The 25,346-nt window shown below is 40.1% G+C and overlaps 1 protein-coding gene across 2 annotated transcripts in view; it reads left to right on the top strand.

Moving 5' to 3' along the window:
- EPHB1 (EPH receptor B1) overlaps nucleotides 1-25,346 on the top strand; it is a 249,680-nt gene that overhangs the window by 205,231 nt on the left and 19,103 nt on the right. The window contains exons 13-16 of one of the 2 annotated variants that reach the window (XR_010086583.1): nucleotides 699-848; nucleotides 8,896-9,089; nucleotides 11,237-11,392; nucleotides 12,185-13,318. Coding sequence is in view for 1 of the 2 variants with exons in the window: in XM_063442245.1 (XP_063298315.1) it covers nucleotides 699-848; nucleotides 8,896-9,089; nucleotides 11,237-11,392; nucleotides 12,185-12,293 (609 nt within the window). In the remaining variant the exon portion in view is untranslated. Of the gene's footprint in view, nucleotides 1-698; nucleotides 849-8,895; nucleotides 9,090-11,236; nucleotides 11,393-12,184; nucleotides 13,553-25,346 lie in introns of those variants that run through there. The other variant, XM_063442245.1, reaches the window with a different exon arrangement.

Here is a 25,346-nt window from a genome sequence, read left to right as displayed (position 1 = left end):
CTAAAAATTACTGTAGCATTAAATATACATATTTTAAGTTTCTACTCTATTTTATCCCTCCCCCAAGTAATTTTCATGCAAGTAGGCTTTTACAGTATGGTTCAATATACAATATTATTATTATTATTGCCATTTATATAGCGCCAACAGATTCCATAGCGCTTTACAATATTGTAAGATATTGTAAGATTTAACTATAAATAAGACAATTACAAGAAAACTTACAGCAATGATATGTTAAAGAAGACCCTGCTCAAACAAGCTAACAGTCTATAGGAGGTGGGGTATAAAACACATTAGGACAGGAAATAACAATAACATAAGGTGGGAGTGAAGCAGAGCTGGAGGAGAGAGTAAAGTGCTGCCCTTTAGGAGAGAGCAAGGGTCAGGTGTGTGAGGTAGAGGTTACACTGGTATATTATATATTGAACCTGAATATACCGTAATCCATTTCTATCTGACTGTTCCTGAAAGACCTAAATATGTTATGCTTAATATAAACTCTTGTTACATTGTGCTCTGCTAGTTAAAAACTATATTTTATAAGACCACTTGCCATGTCCATTAAATAATCTGTCCTAGAGAATATTATGCTACTAGCAAATGTAATATCCGTTCATGTAGAGGTTACCTTAAATAATGCTGTTCTGTACACGGATTCATCTAATGCTGCTCTTTTTTTCCCCTATGATTTCCAGGGTGGCAAAATACCAGTAAGATGGACAGCCCCAGAAGCCATTGCTTACCGCAAATTCACATCGGCCAGTGATGTATGGAGCTACGGTATTGTCATGTGGGAAGTGATGTCATTTGGAGAACGTCCGTACTGGGACATGTCCAACCAAGATGTAAGACCCAAAACTTTTACAACATATAATCTAAAATAAAACAAAAAACTTTACCATTATCAGATATGTTTAGGGAGGTAGACACTGATGGAGCAGGATGGAGTCTGTCTGTTTGTCTATCTATCTTCCAAGTTAAACATGGACAGCGGTAATATTCTGAGGGATCCGAATGTGGTATACAATACAGGTTTTTTGAAACCTATACTGACCTGTGGCAAGTCGGTACCGGATAAGGAAAGTCCTTTGTAGAGTCCTTCTTGTGATAGTTTTCATGCAGTTTTTTTCTTTAAACATATTATTCTGCTAGATGGGCATATACGTCCTGTAATCGTGCAGAAATTAACTTGCATATAAAACCTTGTAATCATTTCCATGTTATAAACAACCTCTATTTTTTTTAATTTTTATTTTTTATATGCAAGAAAATGCTGTAAAATAAATGAGACTACGAAGGGGTGAATTTTAAGTATTGGATTCTTCCATTTTTGCACACACACACAATTCAGTTTGTTCAGTCTCAAAACAAACCGGTTTCCTACTTGGCATCCCTAAATCTTAGTGAATACTTAACTCCTTCATGATGGCTTTTTAGGTAAATTGCATATATTATTACGGTTCTGCCATATCCATTCTCATGAATGAGTTGAATGAATGAATTGTTTAGTATGATGATGGGGCTTTAGAGTGTAACCTCTCCACATTGAGGTTAACCTCTTTGAAGTACCCAACTCCAATAATATAGTGTATTTAAAAACATCTGTTCTTATCCTGGCTTGTATTCAGCTCAAAGACAATCACAAAATTAAAGTTAAAAAAGTCCACTCCTATCACTCTTGGGCATCTCCATAACTACAATATGTACCGTGCCGGACAACAATCCTAGAATTGCGTGTGCACAGTCTAAAAACCTTGTGTGTAAGCCTTGTCGGCGAGTTCTACTCTAATGTGTGCACATTCACACAAGGCCCCTGAGCTTTCTCGCGACACAGATTTTTCCTCTCCATTTATGTTTCAGTCCTTGTTCTTTCCATGCATGTCGAGAAAGATTGGCCAAAGGAAGACCCCTCTAGTTATAGAACCAAAACACCTTTGGATGCTTTGACAGTCTAAAAACTGGGAAAGCATTATGGCAGTTGCAGTTTTTCGAGGACTGGGGTGAGTACCATTTGGCTACCCCCAGAGTAGAGCCTCCCAGTACAATCTGATCTGTGTAGATACTGTTCTATTGAAATGTATCTGTTAGAATTATTCACCAGTTCTTCTGGCAGCGTACACAAGGTCTTACTAAAACACAGATCTCCACCAGCAGCAGAGGCCAAGGCTTTCCCCCCAGGTGCTAGGTAGTACAGCTGAGCCATTTCTGCACAGTGCTGTGTTCCAATATTGCAGAAATCAAAGCCAGAATGAGCGAGGGAGAGGGAGGGTGACTGGTGGGTGAGCATTGAAACTACTGCTGTGTCTGATGGATCAGGCTGAAAAAGAAGAAAGGAATCCGCATAAAGCAAGAAAATTGGAAAGTGCAGCCAGTGCGCTGGGAAGTAATTGGACTTGAAGAAGCTTTGAACATGTGTCAGGCTGGTGGAGATACTCCGCTTTTAAAGTAATGCAGTGAGCGGCGGATATAATGAAGGAGAGAGCAGAACAATGCTCTGAACAGTGTGCGGCTTTGATTAACCTGCCTCAGCCCTGGATCTGTGGCTGCCCTCGCTCTGAGCCTCTGTAATCACACAGGAGGGGAGAGCAGAATCATAGTCTTAGGCAGTAATTAAAGCAAGTGTACAGTGGTAACGAGTAGCTCTGAGAACTGTATGACCTAAACACGCAAGTCAGACCTGCTTGCACTGGGCACAGGCTAAGGTTATACAGCACTTCATAGATTGCAATCACACGTGCCGAGACACATGCATATATTCATAAGACCACAGAATGATATGTAAACAGATGCACATAGTGATCCATGCAGACGTTTAAACAAACCGTAACAATTCCCTGTTTTGTTGACTCTTGAATAAGCAGAGGCAAGTAAAGCAGTGATCTCAGCCCACTTCAGACCAACGCATGTTTCTCTCTTTTTCTTAATTTCTCAGCTTTGAGTGGGATATCAATGAAGAGTTAACTCCTACTAAAAGCACATCACTGCTGTTACTGTATGTTTTGTATCGCACGGAGAATGATATCATGTACGAAACAAATAGCTCAGGCTAGTCTCACACAACATCATAAACAAACAAAAATAAACTAAAAAAAACTCTCGAACATACAGGTATTTGTTGTTTGGGTCAGCCTGAAGAATATCCATAAATTGGTTAAATTTTTTGTGCCATTTGCCTGTACCTTATGTTTTATAGTGTGATTAAACAGAATGTTATTTAACAGTAGAATTCTCACTGCATACCTGGTTATTCCCCTCACTTTGTGTGTAGAAGGTCTCCAATAATCTGTGTAGTCTCCAATGGAATGCAACGACACATTGATATCACTGGTATATATTTACACAGTTTTTTTTTTTTTTTTTTAAGTATTGTGCAGCTTGCTATTTACAGTGTGAGCAATCTCACAAAGTTTTGTTATTTATAGTGTTGGTGCAATACTACAGTTAGTTATTTACAGTGTGTTTGAGCAGTAGGTTGTGAGGTTATTTTCAGTGTTTTGGAAGAACTCTGCAGTTTGCTATATACAGTGTGATAGAGGAACAGCGTGGGGGGGGGGTGTTATTTACAATTAAACGGATAGTGCAGTTTGTAATATACATTTTGATAAATGGGCAGCCCCTTTACATTTTGTTTGAGAGACCGTGAATAATGTTGCCATTTACGTTGTGATTGCTGGTTGTTAACAGTGAGTTAGTGACCGTGTAGGTTTGCATTTTGAATGCTGGAACAACTGCGCAGTCTGAAAGCTGTTGTTTTTTTGAGTACAAGTCCTACAAAGCTTTGTCTGTTTGACAAAGCTTTGTACAATGTTAATACTTGTTGTTTACGGTGTACGGGGACATTAGCCCTGACTATTTAATTTGTGCTAAAGAATTCATGCTGCTTAGTGTGTGAAAGCTTTAATTCGGATGCTGCAGCATTAGTCATGCTTGTTAGTAAATGCATGTTAATATGTTGTCAGCATGTGACAGAAAATTAGGTTATTTGCTGTTAACTGTATTAGAGCATCAGAGCTGTTTCTTAATTGCCTGTTTTCCAGCATTGATACTTTTTGTTACTTAATATAGATTTGATCACTAGTTGATGCTTTGTATATGTTAATTTACTAATCTAATTTACAGAATGAGCTCTGCTTGCTAGATAATCAGCGTGTTTAATTCACCGTTGCTTGGTTGGAGGATAACTTCGGCACATTTATCCAACTTCACTCTGTTCCACCAACTCTCCATGTGAGCTCAAAGTGCTGTTTTATTCCCACAGTGTATAAATGGGACTAAGAAGTATTGATTGGTTGACTTTTGGGCATGAAAATTTCTCCTATTGGTGGTTCTTCAACACTTGTGTCTACAAATCTATGGTTTACAGTGTTTTGGTCACAAAAGGTAGAACATCAGTTTTTATAGAACGGCAACTCCGTTGATGCTTTACTACCCATAGAGCTATAAAAGCACCATATGATATTCAATATTCGTTATACAAGAGCTAAGGATCTAATGTTTCATACAAGTAATTATTGGCGTTTAAATACTGGTTTTAGTGTGTGGTAAAGTTTATGTTCAAACACGCAGTGATCCAAGTGATTGATAACTCAGTTGTGTTTTCCATTGGGAATATCGATGATTACTGGACCATTGTGACCACTGATGACTTTATTAAAAGCACTGAGGTGATCTTTGCTAATTGTGCATTTGTTATTCAGCACATGTTGGAGTTTTGCTTTATTAAATGTTGTGCATTTCCGTAGGTCAATGATGACTATCGGTGGAACCCCGTGTGAGATACTCTCTCATGATTCCCACACTCCACTCTTCTCTCCAGTTCTGCTACTTTCCCACCTTGTATGGTTGCCATCGCCCATGGTGCCCTTATTGTGTTTTAAACCCCACCTTCTCTAGACTGTGAGCTTGTTCCTGTAATATTTTGTAATTGTCTAATTTATTGTTTCATTTCCTCCTTTTAAAAATAATAAAAATAGTGTTGCAGAATAAGCAGGTGCTTTATAAATGCCAGAATTAATAATAACAACATTTCAAATTATGAACCTTGCTCCCAGCGCTCTTTCAGTGTTTCTTTCTCTGGATCTGCTTCTTCTCCCCAACTCCTCTCTGTTGGTGTCCCCCAAGGTTCAGTCCTTGGTCCCCTACTGTTCTCCATCTATACTGCCTCCCTTGGTAAACTCATTAGCTCCTTTGGCTTCCATTATCATTTCTATGCGTATGACACGCAAATATACCTGTCCTCTCCTGATCTCTCCCCGTCCCTCTTGACTAGTGTCTCTGAACTGCCTCTCTGCTGTTTCTAACGGGATGGCTGCCCACTTCCTTAAACTAAACTTGACCGAAACTGAAATTCTGGTCTTTCCTCCCTCAAGTGTTGTTACTCCTGTGTCTGTCTCCCTCCAAGTCAACGGTGCTACCATCAGCTCCACCACGCAGGCTCATTGCCTAGGTGTTCTCTTTGACTCCGACCTCTCCTTCATGTTCAATCTATCGCCAAATCCTGTCATTTCCATCTCAAAAACAAATCCTGTCATTTCCATCTCAAAAACATTGCGCGCATCCGCCCCTACTTAACGCCAGATGCGACTAAGGTGTTGGTCCATCCCACTGTCCTTTCTCCTTATACACAAGTATGTCCCATCTAGGCCCTTACGATCTTCTGAAGACTTACGTCTATCTTCTGTCCGTACTCCCACCTCTGATGCTCGCCTTCAAGATTTCTCGAGGGCTGCACCGTTCCTGTGGAACTCGCTTCCCTCCTACGTTAGATGCTCAACTAGTCTCCACTCCTTCAAAAAAATCCATCTTCTTCATAAAAGCGTATCAATGAAACTGTTAATAGCTCCCAACTGATTCCTCTTCTGCAACTGTCACTAGTCTAATACTATCCTTACCTTTTGTGTCATTTTACCCCACTCCCTCTAGCATGTAAGCTCATTGAGCAGGGCCCTCAACCCCTCTGTTCCTGTGTGTCCAACTTGTCTGGTTACAACTACATGTCTGTCCGTCCACCTATTGTAAAGTGCTGCGGAATTTGACGGCGCTCTATAAATATCATAATAATAATGAATCTCTGTTCTGATGTCACGGGGAGCTCAGGAATCATATTGTCTCGCAATGGATTCAGGAAATGGATTCTAAAATGATTTAGAGGGTCACTATCCTGGATGATTTCATCCCTTTGATAAACCCATTTATGATGATTGCTGTTTAATGCATTTTAAGGCATTACTGCTGATAGTTGACTGATGTGCATTGGGGCATCGACGATTGCCATTTAGTGCATGTTAGAGCATTTCTGTTGATTGTTGACGGGTGTGCATTGGAGCATTAATGATACTTTCTGTTTACTGCGTAATAATGCTGCTTACTGCACAGTAGATCAGAAATGCTGATTGTTGGTTAACGTGCATCCGTAATGAATGTTATTTTGTATTTATTGGAGCATTCAGGCTGCTTGTGCTTCTGAGCACATTTGGAGCATGTACGATGATTGCTGTTTGCTGTGAATTAGTGCTTCTGCTCATTTAGTGCACATTACATCACTAATACTGATTGTTGCTTAACATGCATCAGTACCAAATGTTACTTTATGTTTACTGGAGCATTCAGACTGTTTGTGTTTCCCAGTACATTGAAGCACTCTGTGCTTCTAAATGTTGGCTGTTTGCTGGAGCGGCAATAAGGCCAAGTTAAAGCCTCAGGTATCCCCCAGTTGTTCCGAATTTATCAGACGACCACTATAGGAATCCCCTCTGGAAAATCCATTTTACTCTTTTATACATGTATGTGAGGCCAATAATGCTGATTGTTTAGTGTATGGTAGAGAATTAACACTGATTGTTCTGTGTAAATTAGAGCATTAGTGCTGCTCGCTGATTGCAGTGTATCCGAGAATTTGTTTAGCTTTTTTTTCTCTTCCTTTTTAATCCTGTTTTACAGCATCGATGCTGATTGTTGTTCAATGCATGTTGGAACATTAATGCAAATTTTTGTTTAGAGTAAATCAGAGTATTAAGGCTGCTCGCTGTTAGAAATGTATTAAAGCATTCATGCTGAAAGTTATTTTATAATGTTTCGAGTATCAGTCTTGATTATTGTGAGAACATTAATACTGATCGTTATTTAGTATAAATGCTGGCGTCGTGCTGATTGTTGTTTAGAGTATGTTAAGGAATTAGTGATAATGGTTGCTTGATGTGCATCAGAGCAGTATGGCTTTTTTTTTTTTCTTTGAATATGTGGTGAAAGTTAGGTGTTTATCAGTTGTAGTATGGATATCTAAAGCATTTTTTTTTACGGTATAGTTTATCTGTAACAGTGTTGTTTGGGTACTTTAGTACCTATTACATTTTAAATTCTAGTAGATTTGTCTTTAGTTGTATGCAATGATTAGTTGTTAATAGCTTCAAAAATAAACCCTCTGATTAGTGGTATTATGTAGAAAAGAATGGGGGAAAAAAATGAAGAAATGGTTCTATCGTGGATTTTGTAGACTGTCCTAGCATTACTGCTCATTCAATGAAAAGCAATTTTAGTTTGAGTATTGCTTCTGCCTTGCGTCATTTTGTGTGTGTGTGTGTGTGTGTTATGACATGAGAGTGTTCTAAAAGGACACCAATGCTGAAGTGCATTATGTGTGAAGAGTGTGTCCTCTTTTATTCAGTTTACAAAAAAATGCAGATTTCATTAGAAATTTACATTTTTATAAACTACCTGAATGTCTTTGGTCCGGTTACGTCGTGGTTTGGTAAACTCAATTGCCCAGAGCCACCTATTTTGCAAAGACCTCTCCGTGAACTACATAGGGAAAACTATGATTGGGCAGCCACAATAAGTTTGGGCTTAGAAAGGAGGGGAGAGCTCGCAATGGCATGAATAAATGCATGCATGTTTGCATTTGGGGTACATCTATTAAACAGAGATTTTTATATCTGTGGAGTGTCTCTTTAAGTAGACACATTCTCTGTGGACTTCTAAGCTTTGTATTTAGTGACATTATTAACGCACACAAAAAAAAAAAAAATCACTGAATCTGCCATCTCTGTTACCATATGTGATGGTAATTCTTTTTAGAATTGAAAGCGCATAACCTTTTCACGTTGGAGAGCTCTTGTACATTTGAAAGAGTTTGCAGACAATGTTTATAAACCACTTTATTCAGCCGCTTTGTGGAAATGCAGGGTTTGCATTACACTGCAGAGATTTTATTTTTTTCTTCTCTGGTTGGCCATTATCGGAAATGCTTTGTTTGTGTGCTTGGACAGAACTTGGCATTATGTAGGAGCAATAGAGTGTTAAGCTTGATAAAGGGTTAGTGTGTAGCTGAAATGTTACTGTTTTCTTTGTGAGTACCAAAAAAGGAGCATGTGCTGGACCATTTATTTGTGTCTGTCTGTGTATATAGTGTGTAGAAGCAGGTTTTTAAGTGTAATAGCTTTTGGAAGATGTATGATATCTTTTAACATAACCTCATCCAGCTTGTTTGGTGAACATTAATGAGAAATATTGTTCACTATTTACTTACTGCATTGAGAGCTGTCTAATTTCCAATACATCAATACATTTCTCTTAGTTGTGCGTTCTTACACACATTCTTCTCCATATCCCCAATATGTTCTTTTGCCATATCATTACCCATTAGACATTTACACTTACTCCACTCGCTAGTTTTCCTGCAATTACAGCACTTCTAATTTCTCCTCTGTTATTTGTCACCATTCTAAATACAATCATACATAACTTTTTTCTGTCTCCTTAATCGCTGACCTTACTCTGTCCCTATACTCCATTTGTTATTACCCTGCTTTACATTCCTATCCCTCTTGTTCTTCTCTTCACCAGTGTGTGATTGGCATTATTGGTTTTGATTTTTGAATATCTATCATCTTGCAGGTCATCAATGCTATTGAGCAAGATTATCGCTTGCCACCCCCTATGGACTGTCCAGCTGCCCTTCATCAGCTCATGCTGGACTGCTGGCAGAAGGATCGAAACAGCCGGCCACGCTTTGGGGAGATTGTCAATACCCTAGACAAGATGATCCGAAACCCTGCAAGCCTCAAGACAGTGGCCACCATCCCTGCTGTGTAAGTCTGCGTTTAAACATATTTCTTGCCATATGGATACAAATCGCTTAGAGATATATATTCTGTTCTAAATATTTCTCCACATCGTTGGCTAATGTGTGGCATTGAAGTTAGACACAAGTTCAGCTAATCAGACTGTCTAATCTGCTGCTGGCTGGCTTGAAGACAGCAGAGCAATTTATTACAAGTGCCAACTAATATGTTGGTACTAAATTAATTATTAATTATAATCTCCTTTTCTCGTTAGTGGAGGTTTTACTTTTACAGTGGTCAGTGAGGAATCAAAAACTATATCGTACGTGTTGCCAATTCTCAAGGTATTTTTATGTTTCAGTCTACCATCCATGGAATCCTTTATATACGTAACCCTTCTTTCTTTCTGACAAAATGTTTTTTTTTTGTTTTGTTTTTTTAACCTGTAGTTCTATGTCCCATTATAGAAAGTGATGGTAATGAAATGCAATCAGTCAGGTTTGTCTGTGTAGCAGATTAGAAAAAAAAAAAAAATTCAGAAGGAACTACAGTGCTTACTGGGGAAAATGGCAAACATGGTGAAGTATGTCTTGAATTATTCTCAAGATTCACTGTTTGCATTGAGGAAAGGAGAAACAATGAAAAAAAAACCACCTCTACTACATGAGATGGTCGTATACGGTTTACTCCATGCATGTTCATTTTTCTGCTCAAACGTGAACCAAAAAAATTACTTTATCAAAGGCATAAAATAAAACTGTGTCTGGTATCTGTAATTAGCACCATTGCCCTTCTTCTACTGCTGCATTATCAGCTTAAACAGAAGCATGAAGACACATTGGTAAGATGGTTGGTACTTCAAGGTTTGCTCGAAGCTGCTAAATATTTCTGTCTGAGCTGATACCGCAGGCATCGCGGTTTTGGCTTGCTTTTGTCCTCTTCTGACTGTTTTGGTTAAACAGAAAGTTGAGCACACTGTGAGTTAGTAGTAACCTATTTAAGAATATACACCATATACCATTGCAGTTCTTAACCATGCCATCCTGGCTAGCCATATTTCTCTTCACTCAGTGAAGAGTAATACTAGCCAATGTTCCACCTTCCACCTTTCATGTTACCTCTGTGTTGTCCACACAGGTGGAATTAGATATATCCTTTCTCTGCCAACAACCTTGGGGTTGAGAAATATGTGTTTTTATGGCCATGTATCTATGAACATCACCTGTTTTACCGGCGACAATAGTTCTCCTATTCTTAAGGATATTGTGAAAATTGCATACTGCAGGGTTGCCTTAAGTCCTTTCTAAATACGGTAAAGATATGATATTTTACAGGGTAAGAACCTGAACGTATGTATTGGATAGAGTAATGGATTTTTAATCCTCTGCAGTGTTTGATATCTAACTGGATCTCTAAAGCATGTATCTGTAACAAGACCAGATGCGTTATTTGCTAACTGTGAATTGTCAAGAATGCTAAGCGAAAGTTTAGGCCACTATAGCAAACCTCAATCTATAATTTGAGGTTTACTTTGATTCCTGCCCAGTAAATAGTTTAGACTGACCAAGTAGAGTTAGATAACAGAACCCATCATGCCCAGGTAACTTGTGCTTTATCTATTGGATTTGCAAACACTATTGCCTGAATGCCTTAAGTACCAGAACCCATTTCTATATGATCTGAATCTACCATTTACATCATCGGATTGTATAGAGCAAAATTATAATTGAGCAGTAATTTCTTCTACAAATCTTAGACCATTCTTCAGGGACCACTGACTGAATATTTAAGGATTACCTAATTGTGTGCAAATGTACTTTCATCTATCCATTACACAGGGATGGTTAATGGTTCTGGACCAATGGTCTAAGAAATACTATCCTACATGAGATATCATATCCTATTGATTGCAGCTAATAATTATTCATATCATCAGAAAGTCAGAGGTTGTTAACCATTCGTGAAAGGTTGGCATTCTTCATCTCTCCAACTGCTCTAAACTACAGCATGCTGCATACAATGTTTTTTGTAGCCTGAATTGTACCCTTTCTAGAAGGAATTCACGATACGACTTATACCTTTCCTGTGTGATGATGAAGTATTACAGGGCAAAATGTTTCTTAAATAGAACTCTATGCTGGTCATTTATCAAATGTTTTTTGTCATTACTGCAGGCCTTCCCAGCCGCTGCTTGATCGCTCCATCCCAGATTTTACAGCTTTTACCTCAATAGATGATTGGTTAAGCGCTATCAAAATGGGACAATATAGAGACAACTTTCTGAGTTCTGGCTTCACCTCTTTGCAGCTTGTTGCCCAGATCACTACAGAGTATGTACATTGCCTTCTGAACTATTTGTTTCCAAAAGCTCACTTTGGATATATGCTTGTGCTATTCCTCATTAAACATGACCTGTATAAATGATTTCATTAAAGTTAATACCACTAAATCCTTGGGTGCCTTGTAGTTGTTGGTCTTCAGTTTGCGGAATTCTACACCATGGTAATGAAGCCCAACAACAGCAAGGGGGTTGGAGTTGGAACCTGGTTTCATCTGTGTATTGTTTAAACCAAGTTTGTAGTAGGTGTAGCCTACAAATAAATTTACATCTATTGGTCCGTTACTTTTAGAACAAATCAATTCCATTAAGAGTATGTAATGACTCCATTAGGTACTAATGATCATAGCATTGTGACCCTCAGAATGCCAGAGCTATTGAGTGAATACAAGGGCAAAATCTCTTCTTAGCATCATATTGTATTCAATATTGAGATAATGGAGACCAGTACTTCCTTACAGTGTTTCCAAAGAGATAGACTAATTACTAAGGAAACATATCAATAGGTAGCTTATAGTCACATTTACATGTATTCTATGTTTGACTTTTAGATCATTAATCTCCTTAAAGTATATTACAATTAGCAGTATAATGTGTCAGATACAATAGATATTGCTGTGTTAGAGCATTAATCAAGTACCTCTCTGCAAGCTTCATTTAAAGTTCTGATAACAAAACGTGAAATATTATGAATATTTTTGTCTTTTCTTGAAAATTGGTTTGCACATAACTTAATATGCCTGCTAATTATTATTATTATTATTATTTTATTTTTTTTATACAGGGACCTCCTGAGAATAGGAATAACATTAGCTGGACACCAGAAAAAAATCCTGAACTGTATTCAATCCATGAGGGTCCAAATTAGCCAGTCTCCCACATCTATAGCATGAGACACTGGGGACAGTGAGGGTCAGGGAGTACTCGAGGGTGGGGAGAAGAGCTTGATGAGGGAATTGGATTGGACAGTGGGCAGAAACTGACCTTGCAATTCAGGAGATAACATTGTCATGGAACTGTAGGCCTCCCATCAACCTTGCAAGACTCATAGACTGGATATCTATTCCACAGTGGAGAAGAATGGCGATATGAGAAGGAAAATGGATTTACTGGCAGATAATCTGCATTCGTGTATATTTTCCAATGAAAATCAGTGTTTATGGGAAATTATGGAATGAGTAATAGGTGTCTTGGCTTTTAGAAGGAAATAAAGGTGCTTCATTTTACCATAATACAAATAGTGAAGGGATTGCGGACGTCACATTCAGTCAGCTTCACCCATGCGTGGATGTCCAGTTTACCCTCATTTTTGACATTGCTGCTGCATCAGGGAGGCTGTCTGCGTACTTCCATCTACTTTGATTTTAATTTTATTTTAATATTTTTTTTGGGATTGTCTTCATATTGAAGATGAGGTTGTATGGAAGAACAACCATTCTTTTTTTTTTTGTTGTTGTTTTTTTTTCTTCTTTTGCTTGCATTTTTTTGGCAAAAAAAAGAGAGAAAAATATCTTATAAAAAGTCAGGTAGAAAACCTGACAATATGTCTGCCTTTGTGTCTTGTATGTTAAAAAATAATAAAAAAATCACAGAGCTGTGGATTCAGTATTTGTATATAGAGAGAATGAGGGATTGACAGATCACATGGACAAGACATGGAGGACCTTGCCGAGTTCTCCTCTTCTTTACGGAACTTTAATTGGTGTTCTAACAGACTTGCCTAGGAATCTCAGGACAGAAACTTACTGGTTACAGATGGGGACAATGAGGACATCTGCGTTGGTCGATTCAACACAACTTCTGGAAGGTTATATGGCATAATTTTCACTGGGCTTGTGTGCTTTACGTAAAGACCATCGTTGTGTCACTATGGAATTATTTAACATTGATGTTGGCAGTGGAATCCTCTAGTTAAACGGTAAGCAGTGGACTATGTAGAATCTTATTCTATACAGTCATTTGCCCCGAAGAGTTCAAGTTGAAAAAATGGCTGCATGGAAATTCCACCATTGTATTATGTCTGCTAAATAAAAGGCATATTTTATTATTTGTCAAACTTAACAATCTACAACTTCTTTGTTTATAGTGTATTGTGTTTGTTATGTGTTGGGTTTTAGAAAATGAAAGCTGGGAGGTTGTGATCTGGACATGCTTGCTATAATAATTACAGAGAGAGAAACTGTCACTTTTCTGATACTGACTGCATGTTTCCCTCTCGCCCCACCCCCCCTCCCCCCCCCAAAAAACAACAGAAAAGTTTACTTGGTTGACGATCGCTTAGATGGTAGACAAATATAGACAACTTCTGTTTTCTGGCACAACATCTTCCTGTGCTCTCATACTTGGACATCCGCTTGTATGCTTAAGTATTCCATTCATGTGCTGTACTCATGCTTGCACCCCTATGGGTCATGCCTACTCAGCACCATATACGTTTAAGTAATTTACACTATATGGCCAGAGCTCTCTCTGCAACTAACACCTTAGAATCAGTGACCGTTCCTTTCATCTAGCTCCCTATAGTGCCCCCCTCACTCCCTTGCCTCCCAACCCTCAGTTAAAACATTTGTTCTAATGTAAAGCTGTTTGTTCTAATGTGTAGGCAGCTGTTTAGCATATATAATTTCAGTAATTTCTTTATGTTATGTTTTTATTAATTTATTTATGGGTAAATTAAACATACCTGGCATGTTGAATGCTTGTTCAGTTGAACAATAGGAGATGTTTTTGGGTGAGGGTATTTAGGAGAAGGTGTTAAATGGAGAGGTTATATGGAGTAACAGGAGGAGTTATAGAGAGAGGTTATATGGAGTAACAGGAGGAGTTATATAGAGAGGTTATATGGAGTAACAGGAGGAGTTATATAGAGAGGTTATATGGAGTAATAGGAGGAGTTATATAGAGAGGTTATATGGAGTAACAGGAGGAGTTATAGAGAGAGGTTATATGGAGTAACAGGAGGAGTTATATAGAGAGGTTATATGGAGTAATAGGAGGAGTTATAGGGAGAGGTTATATGGAGTAATAGGAGGAGTTATAGAGAGAGGTTATATGGAGTAATAGGAGGAGTTATAGGGAGATGTTATATGGAGTAATAGGAAGAGTTATAGGGAGAGGTTATATGAAGTAATAGGAGGAGTTATAGTGAGAGGTTATATGGAGTAATAGGAGGAGTTATAGGGAGAGGTTACATGGAGTAATGGGAGGGGTTATAAGGAGAGGGTATGGAGTAATAGGAGGAGTTAAAGGGAGAGGTTACATGTAGTAACAGGAGGAGTTATATAGAGCGGTTATATTGAGTAATAGGAGGATTTTAGAGCTACATTGTGTAGAGCAGTATTGTTTGAAGCCGTTATGGAGATATCCCACAAGAACGTTACACTATGCTGCTGATAATGCTGTGTCAGGGGTCTTTACAAATATAAGTTTAGCTTCTTGTTTTGTTTATTTTGTCTACCCTGTGCCTGTATTGTCCTGAACCACTCTGTTCATGGGCTACCATTAGGGGGCACCCTCTCCATCTCAACCTGCCTCCCCAGTAAATCACACATCATCACTGGCATGTCACTCACACCCTCCTTGGTACTTCCTCCCAAAGTTGGGAGGAATACGGTCCCTGTCTTTGCTCCTATAGTATATATAGCAGACAGCAATCAGTGTTTTCCTGGATTCCATCTGTTTACTGTATACAATGGGCAGCATCCAGTATTCGCCATCCGTCTCTTAACTATATATAAAGGGAAGCAGTAAGTGCTGTCCTGCCTGCTCTAGTTTTACTATATATATGATAAGCAGAAATCAATATCTACCTGCTTTCCTTTTCTGAACTGTATTAAATATACAATGCCTTCCTGTATAATGTACATATTTGCCAAAAGTCGATAAATTCCTGTATTCCCCTTCTTGACTGCATAAAATTCTTAACAATGCAGTAGGCATTGAATCCCTCTCTGCCTTTCCTATTGACACTGTGCGTTTATATGCATCATAGCTGCCAAGTGTCCCAATTAAAGAGGGACAGTCCCTAATTTGGTTTTAAAGCCTAAATCCCATTGTCCCTTGTTTTTATCCCTATGTCCCTCTCTAGGAGCTCCATATTGGTCGTGTATAACAGAGCTCCATAGCAATAAAACTCACAGTAATATGTCTTTAAACTACAATACATGTGTTTATAAATTAGTCTGTTTAGATAGGATACATTTGTTCTAAATTACTTTTTAGTTGTAGACATTGTTATTAGTAAGTCACCTACAATTGTTCAAACCATCCCTGCCACTGGCCACACCCTCACATGCACCCCGAAAATTAAAGTTTCTCTATTTGTCCATTCCCCATGTTGGGAGGTATGATGTATATGTACGTGTGTGTATGTATGATGCGATATATATATATATAGAGAGAGAGAGAGGTTTATTAAGGAAATGAATGCATTAAATCTCTGTTGAGCGCTGACAATAGCTAGCTGGCAATGTTGTGCTAATCAGGCCCAGTTTGCTTTCCCCGACTGTAATTTTCTGTCTCCTCTTTATTATTCGGGCCTTCTTTTTATGCCGATAATTCTGTCTCTTTCATTGTCGCTATCAAGTACAAGATGCTTTTCAATTGTCACTTTCATCACAGCATTTCTATGGCAACAGTAAAATCCCAGCTTAGTATTCTGTTTTATTTTTTTGTTGGCGTGTACTGGATTTGCTCGGAGATATTCTGACAGCTCGTACTTGAGATTCCGACTCTCGTAAAACAAACAGCTGGGTTGGAGAGAGTAGGGCAAGCAAAAGGTTAGCGCAAGATAACCATTTTGATCAAACTTTTGTTAAACAAAAAAAGAACAAGATCATTTTGAATGAACAAACCCTTATTTTCTTATACTCAGTGGCGTACACACAACCCACGGGGCTTCGGTGCGAAAACTGACCGTGGGCCCCCCCACCCCACCCAACATGCGCACTTGTCTGCGCGAGCTGGGGCCCCAACACATGGCGGCGGGCACGTGGTCGCTGGGCTGCGACCCGTGCGACCATGGTATGTACGCCAGTGCATGCATAAACACATACACTTAAAGGACCACTACAGACACCCAGATCACACCAGCTCAATGAAGTGGTCTGGGTGCCAGGTCTCTCTAGTTTTAACCCTGCAGCTGAAAACATAGCAGTTTCAGAGAAACTGCTATGTTTCACTGAGGGTTAATCCAGCCTCTAGTGGCTGTCTCATTGACAGCCGCTAGATGATTTTCTGCAATTCTCACTGTGAAAATCACAGTGAGAAGACGCTGAACATCCATAGAAAAACAGTGAGTAATGTTTTCCTATGGGCGGTTTGAATGCGCGCGTGGCTCTTGCCACGCATGCGCATTCGGAGCTGAGAGGCGGATCGGGTTGGAGAGATCCCCAGCACCAAGGGAGTCCGGCGCTGGAGAAAGGGAAGTGCTTAAGACACACACACACTCTCATGAACAGACGCACACATTTACTGACAGACACACACTCAGTGACAGACATACATACACACTCACTGACAGACACACACTCACTAACAGACGCACACAAACATACTCAGTAACAGACACACACACTAATACACACACTCTTACACACACACTTACACACTCTAACACTAACACACACACATACACTCTAACACTAACACACACACACTCACACACACACTAACATACACTCACACACACTAACATACACACACACACACATGTTTTTTGTTTTAAATTTAATCCCCCCAGCCTCCTTACCTGTGGGAGAGCTGAGGGGATTCCCTGGGGTCCAGTGGTGTCACCCGGCTGGCTGGTCCTGCGGGCGCACGAGGGAGCACTCTCCCTGGCTGAGTGCTTCCTCTTCAGCTCCTTCGCACACCGCGTACTGATACCAGAGCCGGAAGATGACGTCATGTTCCGGTTTCAGTGCGGTGCGCGAGGGAGCTGAAGAGGAAGCACTCAGCCAGGGAGAGTGCTCACTCGCGCACCCGCCAGCCGGGTGACAGCAGGGCCAGCCTCGGGGGGCCCTGAGGTGGCTGGCTCCTGGGCCCCCAGGAGAGGGGGCTGGCCCAGTGACATACATACCTGGGTCGCAGGTTGGCCGGGCCCCCTGGTGGGCCAGGCCCGGTCGCAGCTGCGACCCTGGTATGTACACCACTGCTTATACTGTATGTTCATGTAAGTGATTGCTGGTAAAGTAAACATTTTTGTGAACTAGACTTCACCATGGAATTGGACTTTGCTGTATTAAAATATTAGTTATGAAGGACAACCCATTAAAATATGATACCTATGCCCTTTCTATTATGAGAATCTGAGACCTTAAAAGTCAGGAGATATCTTTAGCCATCTTCTTACCCATCTACCAACACAATTGCTGCTGGTGTGTGAAGACAGATACTGTGACAATCAGACTCACCAAAACGTACACCTAAGCTTTCTAGATTCACAGTATTTTTCTGGACACATATCACTTATAAACATATTTAGATATAGAGCAATCCTACAGCATATGAATTCTGAATAATGCAGATGTTATCCATCAAAATGAAAAGTGATCATTTTCTAGGAAATCATAGTCAAACCATCTATATTTTTTCGGAATATAAGAAGCAAACATATACTTTAACGGGAACTATAGGCACCTGGACCACTTCAGGTCATTGAAGTGGTCTGGGTGCAGTATCCCTATTGCACTTAGTGCTGTAATGTAAAACATTGCAGTTCCAGAGAAACTAAGTCTGACTCTCTTGGCTGTCTACCTGACTCTTATCGTACTTTTGGTCCACTATGTGACGCTGGGCAACCACACGCTCTGCATGAGGACATCCAGCGTGAGCTATTTCCCCATAGGAAAGCATTGATTCAATGGTTTCCTATGGGGCGGGCTTAGTGCGCACGTGGCACTTGCTGCACATCCCATTGAGGGATGGCAGAGGAGCTGGAGGTACATCGGTGTTGGGAGCAGGTAAGTAAATAAAGGGTTTTTAACACTCTATTTACCATTATGGGGAGGGGGGAGGCAGTGGAAGCAATAGTGCCAGGAATACAGCTTTGTATTCGTGGCACTAGAGTATCCGTTTAGGAAATTTTGAAGTAAAAATAAATCCACCAGTACCATAATCATGGTAATGGTAAGCTTGTGCTTATAGGAGATGCAGTGTTGTGTAGGGGATTTTATATGTGTGTTTATAGGGGATGCAGTGTTTTGTAGGGGTTAAATGTGTGTATTTAGGGGATGTCATGTCTAGTTTAATTACCCCTCTCCTTCTACTTGCTTTGAGGACATGATGTTAAGGGACTCTAGTATGCACTTCTGCCAGGTGTAGATTGAGTATACTCTTCTCGTGAGCTCAAGCATTTGGAAGAATTTGAGTGTTACTGTGGTAACCCACTGCAACACTCTGAATGGCCAGGGCTTGTGAGAGGAATACCCTGTCTGATTATGGGAGAGGTGCAGTCCCAGGCTCCCCTTCTGCCCCAGATGGCTGCACTGGGCTGGCAGTTTCCTCTTGACCTCCACAACAGGTCTTACTGACAGGAAATAGTACACTGGCATTTTTTTACCCCACATTTTTGGGTAAGAAACAAAGTCCTATATTCTGAAACTACACTGCTTGCACTCCACTTGCCATATTCCAATCCATATGCATATTTTGAATCAGTTTTCAAAACCCATCTGTCTGTTATTTTTTTGCAGCCCTCAAACAAGCACAGTGCCAGGTTTAGTCTCCACTACAATTTATTATTTTGTTGTTTTTTTTTGTTTTTGTTTGTTTATTAGAACTTTTATCAAGAGTGCTTTATAAAATATAGAAAGTGCTCACAGGTTGGGTAACAAAACAGAAGGAAATATCGGTAAACATGACAAAACAAAACGTCTTCGTCGAGCTCTGCACATTTAATCTATAATTTGCATCACTTTTAGATAAAGGTCTGTTTAAGAATGAACATGAGCTTATAATATAAATAGACAATATGTACATACTCTCATGCCATTCGACCTCGCTCAGCCTCAAAACCTATTCTCTCTGACCCCAGCTGTGTCCGTCTCTCTTTAGCTCACTCCTTTCTCTCAACTTTTATTTCATGCATTATTCTCTGCTATTCCCTTTTCACATTTCAGATTTATACAACAGGATTTTCTTTCTATAAACTCTGATTTTGTTTTTTAATTCTTTCTTTTATTAAAGGCATATAAAATGGGGTACATAAGAGAAAGCAGGGGAAATGTACGAGCGATTTACAGTATAGGCTTGATACATCATTCAGCAAGATTAATTTACATTTCCAGGATATCGATGCCTCATTTTTAATTTTTGTCGTTAATCTTTAGTTTGAAAACATCAGCTATGGATCATAAGATCCTGGTTGGTTACATGCTAGATTATTAACACAGCAAGAAGCAGTTGCACAATTTTTCTATATTTATCAAGCTTAATACAGGTAGGGTGTAGCTGGTGTTTGGAGATGCTTAAATAGTGCGCTAGCTGTGGTGTTCACTAGAGGGGTGAATGAGAGTAAGCATATATAGTTAAATGTGGTATAAGCTGATGTAGCATGTCTAAAGTGGTAAGGCACGTTGGGGCAACAGGCTTATGTAATATACATTTATGCCTGTTCAAATGTGGTAAAGCAAGCTGTCATGTTACAAGGCATATATGTGTAGTTACTGTAGTTGCGTTTCAGGCTAGTTACCACCAAGGGACACAAGCATTGTGCCATGCTGGGGATTTCGTTATCCACGAGAATCTTCAGGGTGAGCTGGACTGAGTCATACAGCGATAGTTCTGAAATAGCGTCCACCTATGTGGGTCTGTTCAGCGTCGGCGTTTTGATTTTACTCCGGTGTTGGTCCATCTGGAGAGCACATATTTGACACATGTTTTAACCCAATGCTGTTTTATAATGCGTACCTTGCACCTGTGAGAAATATCTGAGTTCAATTGAAAAGTGGGTCTGCTGGCGTCAACCCCGGGCAGATAGTAGAGCTTGTGCTTCATGTCTGTTATTCCCCCAAGTTTGGGCTGTGTCAGAGACCCGGTCAAGTCCTCATATATCCACCAGTGCCAGTCGGGGGGAACGGAGAGGTTGCACTGTCTGCCATCATCGCCAGTGTGCGACCCTCAGAGGTGCACACAACCGCTGCTCAGGGTGTGCGGCCGCTACACTCCATCTTGCAATAGGCGCGGCGGCCATCTTGGCTTGTCCATGCGGGCCAAGGCTGGTTTCCGTGAGTGTGCATTGCGTCCCTGGTGGGGGCCGGGATAACCCCCACCGGCCCACAGGGGGGGAGAACGGGGCCTTGGATAGGCATGGGTGAGGTACCGCCGGACCAGGCATGGGAGATCGTCCGTTTCTCCCGCCGGAGCCTCACAGCAGGTGCAGACCCATTGGCCCACCCGTCGGTGCCGCCAGACGGACGGGAGCCGACAACGACTCAGTAGTCTGTTGCTTGTGTTCCCCTTTTCTACCGACATCTGCTTCAGGTAGTTTCAGGTAAATGGGGGTAAGTATAAGCTGGTTATGGGAGATTTGTCGCGGAGCCAAGGTGCACCAGGCCCGTCCAGCTCGGCGGCCCGGCCCCGCCCCATAAACTCTGATTTTTAATGCTCTATGGCCTTGATTTCATATTGTTGGATAAGCTTTTCTAATGATTTAATATGTTTGAAAAAACTTTTTAAAATATATATATATATATATAAAAAAAAATATATGAATCATTTAAAAAGCTTAGCCACAAATATTAAATTGAGGCCTAAATTTAATAGGGGAAAATTGAATCCAAAATAGTCAAGCTGTGTCTAAAACTGCATTGGAGAATTTTTCCAAATCTGCTATTTTAAACTTAATTTTACCATTTGCTTAGTTTTAGTGAACAAGCCACACACAATGCGTTGTTACTACATAGCAAAATACATATTGTGCAAAATCTGTCTAAAAGGAAATAAAATGCATATCTGCATCAAAGGGGGGCTAGGATTGGCTGTAGGCAGCTGCCTACTGACAAATTTGACCCTGTTCATGTGCAGCCTGGAAGGGTTGGGAAGAGTATGTGGGTACAATGAGAGTGTGTCAGATGATGAGCATATAACAGGTGCAGGCAATCTAATTTGGACAGGAGAAAGAAATGAAGAGTCATGTGACATGGTCCTTACTGTATTGTGCATATTTCACAAATAAACACAGTCGGCCATGCCCCTTTGGCACATGCGTAGTAGTGTCTGCTTCCTGTCAACTGACGACCTTTGATCTGGTCTTTTATTATGTGGTCTCCTTCCATAAACATTCGATGGTACTATTTTCCCATGATACACTATTCTCCTCTATAGCTTTTATCCATCCTGTAGTATGCTGAATGAACCTTACGAAGTATACATGACTTGGTTAGGATCAGTTTTACATATTCCACCCTTTACCCTCTGCTAGTATAGAACTATTTGTGTGGAGAATAAGTGTCCTAACTTTTCTACTTTAATGAAATGAGTAGGTTTGTTTTGTCATCTCTAGAATTAGAACACACCAGCAAACATGTATCCTATAGAATTGGCAGATATTCCAGTAAGCTATTGACATGTAAATACAAATGTTCATTTTCATGAAGTCAAACATTTTATGCAAAACAGTGCATTCCAAAACATCATAAATCCTGTCCGAAACTGTCATTTACAACATTAATGTTTAGTGCTCAGTCTTTATCAAGAGAATGTTTGGAAAGGGGAGAAGCCTTGTGGAGAAATAAGGGGTGATGTCTCATGGAGGGGGAAGGGGACCTCTCTGATAGAGGGTAGGGGTATTAATTAGAGGGGATGTTGGATGTCTACCAGAAAGGTGTTATGGTTAATGGAAGTGATTGTGATTGGAGGTAGTGAACAACGAGAAAGGTTAGTAGAGGAGACACTTTAGTTCTTTTTAAGACTAGTCCTAGATTAAAGCATACATAACTAGAGACATTTCTGTGATTCTTTCTGAATTGTTAGGATAGATAGGATGTAAGAATGAATTGTGGTGGAGCAAACTCGTATTTGGATGGAAGAGCAGTGAATAGTTTGTGAATTGGTTGTGTAGGACCCACGACAGGTTAAGGGAGCAGATGTTTGTGTGTGGGTGGGTAGTTCAAGACTAGTGGCTGGTGTGTGAATGGGTTGTGGGAGAACAGTGACTGTTGTGGGTGAGATGCAAGTGAGAAATTGTTGATATGTGGATTGAATGTAGGTGAACAGTGGCTGATGTTTGCAAAGGATTTGTGTATCATAGGTTTGTGTGAGCTTTCATTTCTCTAATCCTCAACCTTATGGAGGTTTTTCTCTAGTGTCCTCAGAAGTGGGAAACCAGATAATAAATTAGAAAACCTGAACAAGGTTCCCAAACATAGGGATGTGTATGGCATGTATCAGGTATCCCCAGACACACCCTAATACGCACCCTAATGCATTTCAAAATATGTGCCTGACCGTATACATCCATCACAGCTACCCACAAACAGTCAAATACCACTTGTACCCTTACTGTACCCACACACAGCAACACACGTTACTCACAGCTGCAATACTTACAGACACCCTTACCAACACACTGTCACCCCCTCACACACAATACACATGCTGTCATTGCAAACAAGCATGCAGTCAGCCATACAGAGGCATCACACACAGCTACAACACTAAAATCCACCCTACACCTAAACCACACACAGTACCCTCATCACCACACAATGTACACACAGCCTTTTAAAAGAATTACATGCATCCTAACAATTACAGCCTGTGGTAGTGGTTATGGTGCCAGTAATATCCTGGTGCTCATCTAGAGTAAATGGTCAAACCATGTAAGAACAGTTTGCCAACTTGTGCACAATAGCTGACTGTGTTCTATTGATGCATTGCAATGAGCAGAACCTAGCTCAGTGATGTTAACAAGAGCAACTTATATAAATAAAAATGTTGTAGAATTCACAGGTACACACCGTTATGAAATGTGCTGTATATGCACATTGGAATTGTCCTACTGGATCTGGTAGTCCCCACTATATTAGACCGAGGTGAAACTTTTAAAGTACAAACTGGATTGAGTAATTTTAGTTAGCATCTTCCGTTATGTCTGTGTTTTTTTTTTGTTTTTTTTTAAACTTAGACATTTTGAAAATAAAAATCCCCTGATATGCCAAAGATCTCTTTCCCGCTACATACAGACTGGATAGTTTATGACTATAATTCTGGGCAAGCGCAAATACATTTTTAATTTTTAAACACTGCCGATGGAAAGCTTGTAAAGAGATAGTGAACTCAGCAGGCATCTGGAGTTTAAATAATAGACAGTCAGAATGGTTTTTGTGTTCAGCAAAAGTTACAAATGATACAGATCAGTTTGGAACAGATTCTCAGATTAGTACTCTAGCTTGGTTTAACTGCTGAATACAAATGTATCCTTTAACCCTTTTACTGATAAATCAGTAAAGAAAACAGTTCATTATTTAGTGTTTTGGTGAAGGTAGTTCCTGGTTCTAATGGTTATGATGCCATTTGTATATTCTGAAATTCACTGAACTAAAGGATAGTTTACCTCTCGGTTTTATACATTTTGCCTGGATCAAAGAGTAAAACATAAAAATGTAGAAGACAGACTTTCAACCGAGTAATTTTCCTTGATTTATGCAATTTAAACCGTGATGCACCCTATAATCTTGCTCACAATTCTATGCATCACTCTCAGTACCTATCACACAACTGCACCGGGATCCATTTTCCATTCCTAAGGCACTTTATCTCTCTCTACTCTGTTCTGCAACCATAGCACATATAGCAGTTATTTTTCATCTCTCCATATCATAGCAGCACTCAACTGCATCCATGCATCAACATTACCTATAATCCAAACACTGCTCCCACCTGCATTATGTTCAATTCCCAAAATTGACTAAATCAATTACAGAATAACATGTCCTCGTCCAGGCAGTACTTCTAGTGACAGCCATTAGAGGTGGGCTTAGGCCTTTGTGGAGAAATTGCAGTGTTTACACTGCTGACCCTGCAGAGGAAGGCTATATGTCACAGAACCATTACATTAAGCCCTAGTGGTTCTGGTGACTATAGTGTCCCTTTACAAATGTAGCTCCAAAATGATGTAAATCCCAGCACAATGCTAATCATGTGGCAAGGGACCTCAGCAGGACCATGGAGCTGGAAATATTCGGTATAGGTGCGGGGAATCTAACTGCCCCTCTGGGTGAGCCTCTCTCCTGTGCTGGATAGAGCTTGGGAAGAGAAACAAACAAAAAAGGGTGTTTAGATGAAAAATAGGGGGAGAGAATGGGAGGAAGGGGGGTAGTCCCTAATGAAGAGAAGTCTGTTCATCTGGGTCATTCAATCTGGTATCTCTCAATCAGGGAAGTAGTTCAGCTGGGTTATAAATGGTGTCAGCAGAGAATATTCAGTGGGACCACATCATAGTGTAAGTGTGCGTGACATCTGCAGCGCTCATGTGAAGCTCCTCTAATGCTTCTAAGGTCTTCCATCTTTGAGAACCATGTACTCAATGGAAGGGTCGCAGGATGTTTCCAGAATTTGGGATGACCTGTTTGGCCACATTTAAAATACGTATGGCCAGTGATTTATTTTAATTTTGTTTTTATATATCTAGACCGTGGGGTGTTTGTGTGGTGTAAGAGCATTGGAGCCTGTTTAAAGGGAGATGGGGCATTGGAGAATTTCTCCAACAATTTGTGGATATCTCTCCTGAAGGGTAGAATAAGCCGGCACTCCCACCATCTGTGATAGAGCATGCCCATCTCATCCCTGCATCTCCAGCAGAGTCCTGAGTGTCCCAGGTCAATAACCTGGAGAAATTTAGGGATACGGTACCAATGCGTGAGTAATTTATAAGCCATCTCCTGGGTCTTACTGAAAGTAGAACAATAATTGGGTTAGATAGCAAATCTCTTCCCATTCCCTGTCAT

This window comes from Pelobates fuscus, chromosome 2 (genome assembly GCF_036172605.1).
Source record: "Pelobates fuscus isolate aPelFus1 chromosome 2, aPelFus1.pri, whole genome shotgun sequence".
NCBI classification, from domain to species: Eukaryota; Metazoa; Chordata; class Amphibia; order Anura; family Pelobatidae; genus Pelobates; species Pelobates fuscus.
The sequence above is the reverse complement of the archived record's forward strand: the minus strand, read 5'-3'. Positions and strand labels throughout refer to the sequence as shown.